Below are 13095 nucleotides of genomic sequence, written 5' to 3' on the forward strand. Positions count from 1 at the left end.
TACAATCTGACGGCCGCAAAGCAAGCTACTGACTGTCGAGAACGTGGCATTACCACCGCCACCCGAAGCTGGAAGCAATATGGACACTACCCCAAAGGGAAATCCTGGATGAGACCAGACGCGCGGAGGGTGATTTTGGGCTACCTTCTACCTTCTGTAGCGAATCGGTTGTTTTTGTTGTGTTACGCTCAAAACCTGGCATAGCGTCCGAACCAAGGGGATCCAAAAGGACTAGAGGCTTGAGCTCCGAACTTGCCGAAAATTTAGCGTCCTGAGCGTTGATCATATCTGGTAACCAAAAATGTATATCAGACCTAGCAACACGGAAGAACTTTTGTTGACCCTGGTAGCGTCATAGCAAAATTACACGACGTTCTCAGCGGCGTTTTTGCTCTGCATGGTTTAAATGGTTTCAACCCCATACTATTTTCACTAATGTTTCGTCACCAAAGCTTCCGCAGCACTGAATGATTGTATTTAGCTCCTAAAAAGCAGCCCTAGTATTCTGCGGCGGCAGATATGCGAAACAATATATGTTCAGCAAGCTAATAGGTATCTGGCACATACGGCCTTAATTTGGCCTGCAACAACGGTGAAAGATCGTACATCCCCTGAAAGCTGTGTTTTTGGATAGCGGTGTGATACCGCTACGTGCATTTCTTTCAACCTTGTTGTATGTCGACGAAAGTGAAGCCTTCATCTGACGTGTTTTGTTTTGCGCGGCGCTGAATGGGGCGATCGGGAATATAACGCGATGGTATTCATTGAACTTAGGAGGCGGGGGGTGGATAGTTGGACAACTGTCTGGCATTTGGTCTGCGGTTGACGTCGGCTGTGTGGGTGGGTGGCTTGTGTGTTGTAAGGGACTGCCAGTGATGGTCAGGTTTGGGTAGGCGATTCGACTGTGATTGAGATAATGCAGGCTTCTGGTGAGACGTCTGCACGGGACAACAGAAACGCCTTTTGGAAGAAGAATACCAAGAATGTGCCTGGCAGGTTTGTGTTCTGTAGCATTTCTGTACTCTGTCATTTTCTATAATATTTTTATGAGTTTTTTTTTTTGCTGACAATCCGCATTTTGAGGCCCCCTTTGGTTTGTCCAGACTGGTATGCTGCAGTTAATTATGCAGCATGTGCAAAGTTTGGTAATCATGAAGTTGTCTTACCATCTATTGTGATTGGGGTTGTCTTCAGGCTTTGTGTGAGAGCCCCGCTAGTTGAGCAGTGATGCCAACACTCAACTAGTGGGGTGAGCATTGACATCACTGCTCAACTAGGGAGGCTGGGGTTGGGTCAGGGGTAAGTCTGCCTCTATAAATGTTAATGGCATGTCTTTTGAAGTATTTTTATTTGAAATGACCTTTGTGCAATAATGATTCCTTTACACATTGGCTCTTTGCATCAAAACGAACCAACCAGGCTCCATGCTCTCATTAGTTGAATTTACAGCTTGCATGTGCTGAAATTGTTCCTGTACCTGTTCAGCATAACATGCATTTTTACAGTTTGGACAGGTGGCATCTACCTTACCAACTTAATGGAGTGGTTGACATTAAGCCCACAGCAGTGCATGCAGAGAAAGAAGTAAAAAATCAGATTTCCCCCAGTTCACAGAAGTTTTGCCAGCATGGATCACCACTAACCATTTTCCCCTCATTTCCCTCAGCATCCACTGAGGACAAGTTTGTGCTGGTTCTTTGAATGGATTGGATTGGATTCACTTTCCACTTTCTCTTTTCAGTGTCATACTATGAGTTCCAATCCTATTCAGGGTACAGTTGGATTTATGAAGAATACAACTGTGTAAGATGTCATATATGTCATGGGAAGGTTTCATTGCCACATTTGTAGGATTATAGCTGTTGGTTGAACATAAGCATATACACATGAAGGCAATCTGTCTTCATAACTTAAATTGTGCTTTTAAAGGCTGAAGACATTCTTTACAAACTGGTAACTATTGAACAATCCCTGAATCCTAATTTTCAGTGTTGCTTATGTATATTTTGGGTTATCTTTTATTTTATTATTTTGTTACTTATCTATGTATTATTTAGATATTATGATATATTCAGGGTATAAGCTATTAAATCTGGAAGATGATTGTTGTTTGGCTTTTTGGTATAGAGATATGGTAATCATTTTCATGGAAGGCTTTTGTAATGAAACAAATTGGTTGGATGATACTCTTGTTCTGTTAGCCATGAAGCCTGCAAGCCAGCATGTATGTGAAAGGATACTGGGACAGTTTGATTTGTTGATGTTTTGGAAACACAACTACCTTAAGATCTCATTAAGATGTGGTATTGTGTCCTGAAGGCGCCATTCTCAGGGTTACCTGGAACGGCATTGGTTGTCATTGTGAGCAGCTATTTTGGTAAAAGATATGGGAGCACAGCTAGGGTAGACCAATATTTTTGTGTGCACATGTATGTAATTACTTCACAATCAGTTTATGCAGAAAATTGTATGATTCCTTTTAGAGAGCATTTTATCTCACAACTTTTCTCACACATGCTGCATTCAGTATGAAGTCTGTTTATGGAGCTCAACATCCTCCTATCACATCTGATTGGTCCCCACAGTAAGTCAGCATACAGTGTGGTGCTTTAACACCTGCTTATTAATTATGGATATCAAGTATGGTAAAGTTTGCATGGTCTGTCATTAAAGTTATGATGGTATTTGCATGCCTCTATCATGTTGCATACCATGCTCAAAATTGCTCATTGTGGCATCTTAACATCATTATTGCTGGTGCATGTGGGTGTTACAGTGCACACAATGTGGCATGTCTGCACAGGGCATGATAACCATGTTAACAAGAGCATAATTAACATGAGTGTTAGCATGTGTCTTAGAATATTGAGATGATCATTACTGTGGTTGGATATATTTATTTAATATTTATTCTAACAGTTAACTCCTGCATGACTTGTTCAGAGGTTTTGCTGCTCAGCAATCTTATAGATATGTTAGTTTTGCGAGACCTGCAGGTGTTCTACAGCACCAACCAGTAGCTGAGCTACAAGCATCTGAAAATGATGCCCCATGTCATGTGCTGTCAGGCATGGGGTCCTCCCTGTGGTAAGTAACTGACCAATCTGCTCTCTGCAGAGCCAGTCCTCGCCATGCGTCCTCCGAGACGGTGTCGGCGGCGAACTTCCAAGACTTCCAGCAGTCGGTGGACGACGCCTGGGACGACGGCGATGACGAGTTCTGCATCATCTCGGGCAAAATCCAGAAAGGCGAGTGGTCCGCGACTGCTCGGAGTGAACTGAGTGCATGTGTCTGATTAAGGACGAGCGCGGAGAGTCGGGTATGGGGCTAGCGTAACGCTGTGGGGCAGACTTATTCAGTGGATGGTTTTGCCGTCATGACGAACATGTTTGGTCGGGTCGCCTGAGGGCGGGAGAGGGGCTTCTGAAACAGATGCCAACAGGTGCTCCTTATCACTGACTGATCACGAACCAACAACAATGCTGCAGATACGGTGATTCGTTTCCATGCAGCATACGTCAACACATGTGTGATGCTGTTTTCTGATGCAACATTCCGTGGATATTAGGACAATCGATAGTTTCTTGCGTCAGTCGAGTCCCGTCCTCGCCGCCACGAGACATTATCCCACCCACGCAGCCATTACTGCGCTGAGACGTTAGTCCCCAGCGACGGCTCATCAAAGGACACGCCATTAGTGCATGTCTGGGTTCGGGTCGGCGCACCCATGTCGAATGTGGGAGGGGGGGGGGGGGGGGGGGGAAGGCGGGGAGCTCCGCTGAGGCCCTCCCCGAGCGGATGCCGGGGTTATGGTCCGGTCCTGCGCTCGGCTTGTCTGTCAGAGCAAATGACCTGCTCTCTTGGTCAGATAGCCCCGCCGAACAAGTGTTGCTCTGAGGTGGCTGGCTTGGCAACGGTAATGTTCGCATTTCTTTGTCCTGGCTATTGCTAACACAGCCAGGTCCGCTGGTTGATACCTGCGAGCTCGCCCATGATTATCGGGATGTCGTCACGGACCTCAATGTCTAAATGATCTGCCGGTGACTCCTCGGATCACGCCTGTTCGCGAGCTTGTAATACGAATGCACTTCCAGACCCGCGATACGCGAAACACATTGTTTTAGGTGCTCACTACGACCGACCGGCTCGGCGCCGGCCGCGCAGCTCGCTCTGCTCCGTGACCGGCTTTTGATATCCCGCATGCCATCTGTATTAGCGGTCACGACCAGCAGCCGGCTCCCATCCGGCCGGCCGGCAGACCGCACAGCCACCGACTCCCGTATGCCCACCGCCGCCGCGGCCGCCTCACCCGACCGCGGACGGTTGGGGGGCTGCCGCCGGCGTCACGTGATCGCCCGCCGGCGGCCGCAGAAGGTCGCGCTGGCGGGTCGGTGGGCGAAAAACCCGCCTCGCAGCAGCCCCGATGGGAGCGGACTGCTCAGACAGCTGCTGTGCATATTTCAGGGGGGTGGTCGGTCTGGCCGGAGACGCCCATCAGCTATGGATTGGGTTTGAAACAACATCGGTGCGCGTAGCGAAGTTGCGCGTAGTTTTTCCTCCCCACAGGCAGGTGCGGAAAGTGGTGTCGCTTGACTTGTGGCCTGCAAAACGTTAACCAGTCCACCGCATAGTGTATTACGAGTGCCGCCCCAATAGTCCCGAGCGACTCCAACAGCCCGCCCCAATAGCCCCGAGCGACTCCAACAGTCCGCCCCAATAGCCCCGAGCGACTCCAACAGCCCGCCCCAATAGCCCCGAGCGACTCCAACAGCCCGCCCCAATAGCCCCGAGCGACTCCAACCCCGCCCCAGTGACCCCGAGCGACTCCAACAGCCCGCCCCATTGACCCCGAGCGACTCCAACAGCCCGCCCCAACGGCCCCGAGCGACTCCAACAGTCCGCCCCATGGTTGCGAGCGACTCCAACAGCCCGCGCCGCATCGGGGAACCGATACAAGCTCTGCCGTAATCCCGCTTCTGCCGGTTTTGTCACGGTCGTGCGGCGGATGTGACCCACGTGTGACGCTGCCCGGTGTGCTGCAGACGTCCAGATCTCGGCCAACATCGCCCAGTCGACGGCGCTCAGCGTGATCCGGTCCCACCGGTCTGGCGGCGGCGGCGGGAGACCCCCCGCCCCGCCCAACACCGACAGGTGGGGAGGACATACCGAGCAGCTCGGCCCATGCCGGCTGCGCTACGGATGGTGCAGGATGTGCCTTGGTAAGGTGTGGTGTAATGCGCCACGTGTTTTATTGCAGGGTCAATGATTAGCACCTGCGATGTGTGTGTTAGCAGGTCTGCTAAAGGTCGTAGGTATCTAGCAATGCATTATTGCGGTGTGGTTTGCTCTGACATGTGGATCAGTAGACGCTGGGTTGAATGGCAGCGGACGCTTTCCTCGGAATGGTCTCACAATATCCTTTCCAGCGCCCGTTTTTTCCGCTAATAAAGAAGTGACATTCCTTTTGTTTGCTAACAAAAGGAAAAAAACACGTTGTGAAACGGCTTTAGTGTCGAAGCGAGTCACCTACACGTTTTTGCTGTTCAGCCATCGCCATTTCCGTCGGTTGTCGCAACTGTGCTCTTTTTCCGGCCATCGCCCGTTTGTTTTGGTTTCGATTGATCTTGCGATGTGTGCCCCGCCCCCAGTTGTCACGACGGCCGGGGTCGCACACCTGTTGTTGAGTGACCGCTGTGTAACGGGCCCCGCTCTGGGGACACCCAGTCACGCGGTGTGTGCAGCTGGCCACCCCCATGGGGCGGGGGCGGGTCACAGCTGCGTCCCGTCACCCGCCGCGCGGCCGAGCGGCGTGGTCGCCCTGCGGTCGCCCGCTGCCGCCGTGGCATCGGATCTACAGTCGCGTACGCGTCGCGGTGTCGGGTCCGTGGCCTGGGTCTGCGGGCGGTCAGAACGGTCCGGTGCGGTGCGTCGGACACGGGTGCCCGCAGCCCCCGAGGAACGGTCGCTCTGCGGTGCCAGCGAGGGCTCGGTGCCTGTCGAGGCGCAGTTGGGGCGCGTCGTGACGCTGCGGGGCGCTTCGTGACGCTGCGGACTGGCCCCCGACGGGTCCGGGCCGTGGCACCATCGCTCGGGGACCCGCGCGCGGTCGAGATCTACCGTCTTGCCTCGGACTCCGCCGCCCGGGCACGGCCCGCTCAAGCGTCTGTTGCGCAACCCACCGCCGCGCTCCAGAGCACCGACCAGCTGCTCGCGGCCGTCAGCCGTCGGTAGCCGTCGCTGTCTCCTGTGCCGAGTAGCTGTCCCGCCCAGCCCGGCTAGCTCGGACTGCGGCCCGGGGCGCCGCCCATGTTCTACAGGGACTGCCTGCGCCTTTTCAGCGAGCCGCCGCCGCCGCCGCCAGCTGCGGCGAGACCGTGCAAGACGGAGGTCTCGGAGGCCGGCAAGGCTGAGGCCATGATCCGGCTGGCCGCCCAGCGTGAGTAGGGCGGGCGGCGGCCATGCTGTGGCGTGTGCCGTGCGTGACGGGCGGCGGTGGATCGAATATTGACGGGGATTGGCAGGGACCCGGAGCGAGTTGTCTGGTAATGACCGGCTGTGCTGGTCCGCTACACTGCTGGGTGTGAGCGAGGGTGGTGTCTACATTTACTGAAGCGTAGTGCAGCAACGTTGGCCTGGTAACCGGGTTTAAAAGTGGGTGCAAGGGCCGCCGGGCGGCTAAGCTACGGACGTTTGTGACCGACTGGCAGTATTTGAGAGCAAACGCTCGGTCAGCTTTGCTCCTTCGGATTGCTCCTCGTCCGTGTCATTGTCCCGTTATCGTGACATCACCGTAGCCCCAGCTCGGCTGCACTGCCGACGAGCGCGCCGGCTGACGTCTCTGTCGTGGGGGGGGGGGGGGGGGGGGGGAGCTGTGAGCGGTGCATAACCGTCGTGTGTGTGCGCGGCGCCAGGGCCGTCGTCGGCGGAGGGCCAGCCGGCCGGCCTGATGAACCCGTCCAGCTGTCCCCGGATGCCGGGCCACCCGCAGCCGCTGCGGCCCGGCGCGGTGCTCCGGCAGCCGCCCGTCCGCTACCTGCAGGACAAGGCCAACGCAGGTAGGGCGCGCGGTGCCAGCGGCGGCCGGCGAGCCGAGGCGGGGAACGACGCTGGGGAGTGAGCCCGGTTGAACGCTGATGTGGTGTATGCGTGGGAGGGGTATCAGCAGGCCGAAGCAAGAGGTAGCAACGCTCCTCGTTTGGCCATTGATGCATTAGTAAGGCGTCATGAATGCGTTTGCAAGCCTTAGGCGGCGTTCAAGCTCAGGTACTAAGGTCTGCTGTTAAATGCCCTTCATTATTCACTTTTTGGGTGTCATCGTGCTTTTTCACTTTGTGCACCATTACCACCGCCCGATTCGTGTCGTGTCCTGGCATTTGACTCGTTCTTCACCCCCTCAATGGAGCGCTATCAGTTGTCCAAGGCTGGCCGTGATTCTGGTGAGGGTGTGCGTGCAGCCTTCAATAGTGCCGCCTGGCTCCTCAGGCCTGGACCGCGAGGCGGCCCGCCTGGTCAAGGTGCGCTCGGCCATCGACAGCGGCGCCGCCTCGCTGGATGAGCTGCGCAAGCTATGCTGGGGCGGCGTGCCGGCCGCGGCGCGCGCCGTCGCCTGGCGCCTCCTCTCCGGCTACCTGCCGCTGCCGCTGGAGCGGCGCCAGCCCACCATGCAACGCAAGCGCGACGAGTACTGGAGCTTCGTGCACCAGTACTACGACACGCGCCACGACGACATTCATCAGGATACGTACCGACAGGTGCGGACCCGCGCGCCCAGGAAGAGGGGGGGGGGGGGGGGGGCGCTAGGGCTGTCCCGGCGTGCGACTGCGCAGCGGCAGTCGCTTGGACGCGCGTGGTGACTGGCTTGATGACTGAGACGTGCGGGCAACGGTGGACGTCTGGACAGAGCATAGATGAGTCTCGAATAACGTGATATAATATATATAATAATAACGAATAAAGGATACTGTGATTAAGTTACCGTGAATAGCATTCAGGGATGCATAAGCACTTTCCAATCCAATTTTAGTGTCGTAAAGCACGCGCGGCGTGGTCTCTAATGGGATGCGACGTAGCATAGGTTGTTCTGTGAGTGCTGCGTGCGTGATGTGTTGCCGTGGTGACTTCTGATGCGCTGCAACCGTCCTCACGGCCCTCACGGGATCCGTGTGTGGGGCGCGTGGCAGCTTGTCGCTCTCCGACCTGCGGCTGTTTCTCCGCCGCCTGACGCCGTGTCGCTCTGTCGCCTGAAGCCGTGTCACTCCGCCGCCTGACGCCGTGTCACTTTGCCGCTTGACGCCGTGTCACTGCCGCCTGACGTCGCGTTACTGCCGCCTGACGCCGTGTCGTTCTGCCGCCTGACGCCGTGTCACTGCCGCCTGACGCCGTGCCACTGCCGCCGACGCCGTGCCACTGCCGCCTCGGCTGTCTGCCGCCTGACGCCATGTCACTGCCACCTGACGCCGTGTCACTGCCGCCTGACGCCGTGTCACTGCCGCCTGACGCGCGTCACTGCCGCCTGACGCCGTCGTTCTGCCGCCTGACGCCGTGTCGTTCTGCCGCCTGACGCCGTGTCACTGCCGCCTGACGCGCGTCACTGCCCCTGACGCCGTGTCACTGCCGCCTGACGCCGTCACTGCCGCCTGACGTCGCGTCACTGCCGCCTGACGCCGTGTCGTTCTGCCGCCTGACGCCGTGTCACTGCCGCCTGACGCCGTGCCACTGCCGCCCGAGGCCGTGTCGTTCTGCCGCCTGACGCCATGTCACTGCCGCCTGACGCCGTGTCACTGCCGCCTGACGCCGTGTCACCCCGTGCCGGCAGATCCACATCGACATTCCGCGGATGTCGCCGCTGATCCCGCTGTTCCAGCAGCAGTGCGTGCAGGAGATGTTCGAGCGCGTGCTGTACATCTGGGCCATCCGGCACCCGGCCTCCGGCTACGTGCAGGGTGTCAACGACCTGGTCACGCCCTACTTCATCGTCTTCCTGCAGGAGGTGTTGCCACCCGGTGAGCCGGCGGGATCGTGCCGCCACTGGCCCGGGAGCGTGTCCGGGCTGCGGGGGTGACCGGCTGCGAGCCGACTGGCTGGATCCAGCGCTGGCCGGCCGGTGTATCGGTCTTCCACGCGGTCGGTCGGCTGGACTCAGGCAGCGGCGCAGGTGGCTAGCAGGCCCATGCGCGACGGCGTGGTGCAGACTTTGTCTTAGTCGCGGGCAGAGGGGATATTCCTTGACTAATGCGTTCTGTTGGCAGTTAACAGTGTTGCTACCCACCTCACATTTATGTTGGTGTGCTGTGTGAGAAAGGATGCGTAAATGGTGCCGTTACTCAGAAAATTGACGTACAATTGGGACAGTTGTAAGTGTGCGTTCAAGCACCTTTGCTTCCGTTTAATTAATACCAACAAACCCGAGCTTTCCATTTCCTAGAGGCTCCTGCTTTCTTCCATGCGAAACAATGGCTGACAGAGTGCGCCTACCATGCGTGTATGTCAACTGTCCATCCATCCTTCAGTACCCCGCGAGGTTCCTTCACTGGGGGCCTCCCGTTCCGCGCTGTTGACGCGCTGCGTTCCCCGCCGGCCAGGTGCCGACATCGACAGCTATGACGTGTCGTCGCTGAGCGAGCCGGAGCGGCGCGTCATCGAAGCCGACTCGTTCTGGTCCATGTCGTTGCTACTGGACGGCATCCAGGACAACTATACGTTCGCCCAGCCGGGCATCCAGACCAAGGTCACCCAGCTGAAGGAGCTGGTGCAGCGGATAGACGGTGAGCCCGGTTGGACGGACGTTGGCACTGACTGGAGGGCGGTGGGCGTCGGAGTAGGGTGTGGGGACGTTCTTTCTGTCGGGGCAGCAGTCCGCGGCCGCTGGACTGAAACTGTCCACGGGCGTAAAGAGCTCGTTCGCCGGGCTGTATGGGCTATAAGGGCCTTCCATCTAACTGGGATCTGGCGGTAGTGGTATGACTGGGAGCAGTGGCAGGGCGGCCGTCGCCACACCTGACCGGCACAGCGCCTTGCCGCCATCTCGTGCCAGCTGCCCACCTCCTCTCTCCCCCTCCACACCGGACGTCACTCCCTCATCGGACGCGCCCGTCTCACGTCTCGTGGCGGTCGCCTGTCCCGCAGCGCCCCTGGACGCTCACATCGCGCGCCAAGGCATCGACTACCTGCAGTTCGCGTTCCGCTGGATGAACAACCTGCTGATGCGCGAGCTGCCTCTCCACTGCACCATCCGGCTGTGGGACACGTACCTGTCCGAGGCTGACGGCTTCGCCAGCTTCCACCTGTACGTGTGCGCCGCCTTCCTCACCTGGTGGAGCCGCCGGCTCATGCAGGAGAAGGACTTCCAGGTGAGCACCACCGCGGCGGAGGCGTGCAGAGGCCAGAAGCATGGAGGGTCTGAGTCGGACACATGGAGCGCCAGCGAGGGTGTGGGGATGGTCGCGTGTCTGCGGGTTGAGTTTGCTTCTGTCAAGCCATTTCCGGACCCGCTAATGCATTGGATGCTGTTTTTATGATTGACTTACAGTTTGTGCTCAGTTCATTTTAAAAGAGGAGCGTTTTGGGGTTGAAGTCGCCAGTTGCCATGCTTGAATTCGATTATCCTTCCGGTTTACAATCCTGATGCCGCTTCGGATATCTAGATTAATTTCTCTTTGCTCGTACAATGGTGGCAGTCCTCAACAACTGTTTTAACTTTGAAAATGACTCGTGACATTCGTCGCTATAAGGTCATATATTTCGCGCCATGCGGCTTTTCGCCTGGCTTGGCAGTGCCTCTCGCCATCCAGTGGGCGCCTTTTTTCATTCCGGTGGTCATTTATCCGCTGAAAGCGTACGCTGTTGCCACCTCTTACGAGAGGCGATCGCTCCGTTCGTATCCCCCTGAGCCGCCGCTTCGCACCGCCAGGGCCTGATGCTGACGCTACAGAACCTGCCCACCCACGACTGGACCAACTCCGAGATCAGCCTGCTGGTGGCCGAAGCTTACAAGCTCAAGTACACGTTCGCCGACGCGCCCAACCATTTGGCCAGTCGGACCAAGTAGCGGCGGGCCGGGCCGGGCCGGCGACCGCCCGGTGTGTGATGCCGTTCCGGCGGGCGGGACCCGGTGCCACGCGCCGGTGTGCGGAGCCGGGCCGCGGTGGCCCGGTCGTGCTGGACTGCTCGCCGGGCGGAGCGGTGGGCGGGACGCGGGTGTGCGCGGGGCTGAAGAGGTGTGAGGCAGCGGCGGGTGGCGGCCTGCCGGGCAGCAGTGGACGGTCGCCGTCCGGACGGCTTCACCCGATGGTGTGGCCACACTCCCCACATCGTGACCAAGCACTGCCCGTAGCATGGCGGCCACAGGCTCGACAGCAGGCCCGGCAGCGTGTGTCAGCCACGGAGTGGACAGCTGGAGCGGTTGGTGTCCTGAGTGGGGCGGCCATGGCTGGGACGGCTGGGCCGGAGACAGAATCCGAGTGGTTAACGACCATGGCCCTGACGCTTGGTCTGGACGCGGAGCCGTGGTAGCGATGGCAGGTCCGCATAGAGCAAGCAGCTGATCCCATCGTGGCTGTGGGCTGCCGTGGTGGCGCCGTCGTTTCGCAATGACGGAGCCGGTGGCGGCTGTGGTCCCCGAGGACGGAACTGGCGGTGCTGTGGTTCCTCGATGACGGAGCAGGTGGCGCTGTCGGCCCCCGATGATGGAGCCGGTGGCGCTGTGCTCCCCCGGTGACGGAACTGGTGGCGCTGTCGGCCCTCGATGATGGAGCCGGTGGCGCTGTGGTTCACCGATGACGGAGCCGGTGGCGCTGTGGTTCACCGGTGACGGAGCCGGTGGCGCTGTGGTTCACCGATGACGGAGCCGGTGTCGGAAGTGGTGTCGCGTCGGGGCGTCAGCTCCGAGCCGCGAGGCCGGCCGGGCCCCGTCAGCGGCATGGCCATGATTCGGCCGGGGCCGCCGTCGCAATCATCATGACGCCGGTACCGAAATTGTCGTCCTTTAGCACTGCAGCAATCACCACAGCCCCGGCCGTCGGCGGGTGCGTAAACCTGCCGGTGCGCAGCCGCCAGCCAACCGGCCGTAAATCGGGCCGGCCGGTGACGTTGAGGGCGGAGCCTGCGGGTGCGAGGCGCTCCGGCCGGGCGGAGGTGCCTTGTCCTGTTAGACCGGCGCCGGAACCCGGGCCGTGTTCAACCTTGCTCAACGCCAGCGGAGCGCGCGGGGCGGCCGTCTCGCGCTGGCGCTCCGGCCGGACCTTGTTGCCACGAGGAATATTTATACCTCGTTTATCTCCCCCCCCCCCCCCGTCTCCTCTTCACATGCAGTCGTGCTGCGTCTGGTCCAAGCTCCACGGCGAGCCGCGTGGTGGAATGGATGACGGGTCATCGCAGTGCGTGACGCACCGGCCCCAGGACCAGCCCGCCGAGGGCGTGCTGTCCTCGCCCGGATTGAGAGTGGCGGGCGCAGGCGGCTCGCTCCAGCCGCCCGATACGAAGACAGTGCAATGAGTTATGTCGCAACGTTGTTGAGGTCGATGCCGCGCTCTCGCTCGGTGTTGTTTTCTGTTGTGCCAACGGCGGCGCGAGCCAGGTGCGACTTGTTAGGCTTGTGTACTTCCGTATTTCTCGCGACGAACAAAGGACGAGGACGCGGGCCGCCGGGTGGTGGTTCGTGGTGCCCATTGGCGGATTGAGCGATGACGTCATGATCTGCGCGTGTGATTGGTGGGTGCGCTGATCGTATGATGGACCTGGTGATCGCGGGATGGGCGTGTGACCTGCATCTGTGTAACAACAGGACACCGAAAATATATATTTTATACCGGTGGGAAGCAGTGTGTTAGCGGTTTTTGCCGTCTTCTTTACTTGTAAACGTCAAACGTAAAGGAATGCATTCCCAGCCGACTTTCCAAGCGCCTGGTGGCAACGCGACACGATATCTAGGCAGCGCAGCAAGGCAGTTATCTCTCGAAAAATGCGGGAATGTGGGTGCGATCCCGATCTCGATCGCCGTCACGGTCCAGTCACGACTTCTCCGCTTCGTGATAAAAGAGTTGCAGTACACCGCCTGCCATGTGTTTGCTGTCGTGATTACTTTCATGGTTCTCTTGG

The 13095-nt window shown here is 58.2% G+C and overlaps 1 protein-coding gene across 2 annotated transcripts; it reads left to right on the forward strand.

Moving 5' to 3' along the window:
- The first annotated feature begins 815 nt into the window (after window positions 1-815).
- LOC119112981 (TBC1 domain family member 22B) lies at window positions 816-11104 on the forward strand. Of its 2 annotated transcripts, XM_037237285.1 has the most exons (11): window positions 816-996; window positions 2528-2584; window positions 3118-3248; window positions 5043-5151; window positions 6339-6436; window positions 6912-7055; window positions 7483-7751; window positions 8816-9002; window positions 9582-9764; window positions 10126-10349; window positions 10910-11104. In XM_037237285.1, the coding sequence occupies exons 1-11, from the start codon at window positions 917-919 to the stop codon at window positions 11045-11047; spliced, it is 1620 nt and encodes a 539-aa protein (XP_037093180.1). In that variant the 5' UTR covers window positions 816-916; the 3' UTR covers window positions 11048-11104. The 2 variants fall into 2 exon arrangements, with proteins under 2 accessions (XP_037093180.1, XP_037093181.1); XM_037237286.1 differs by lacking the exon at window positions 2528-2584.
- Window positions 11105-13095: the final 1991 nt, after the last annotated feature.

Source organism: Pollicipes pollicipes, unplaced genomic scaffold (genome assembly GCF_011947565.3).
Source record: "Pollicipes pollicipes isolate AB1234 unplaced genomic scaffold, Ppol_2.1 Scaffold_7261;HRSCAF=8764_pilon_pilon_pilon, whole genome shotgun sequence".
Lineage (NCBI taxonomy): Eukaryota > Metazoa > Arthropoda > Thecostraca > Pollicipedomorpha > Pollicipedidae > Pollicipes > Pollicipes pollicipes.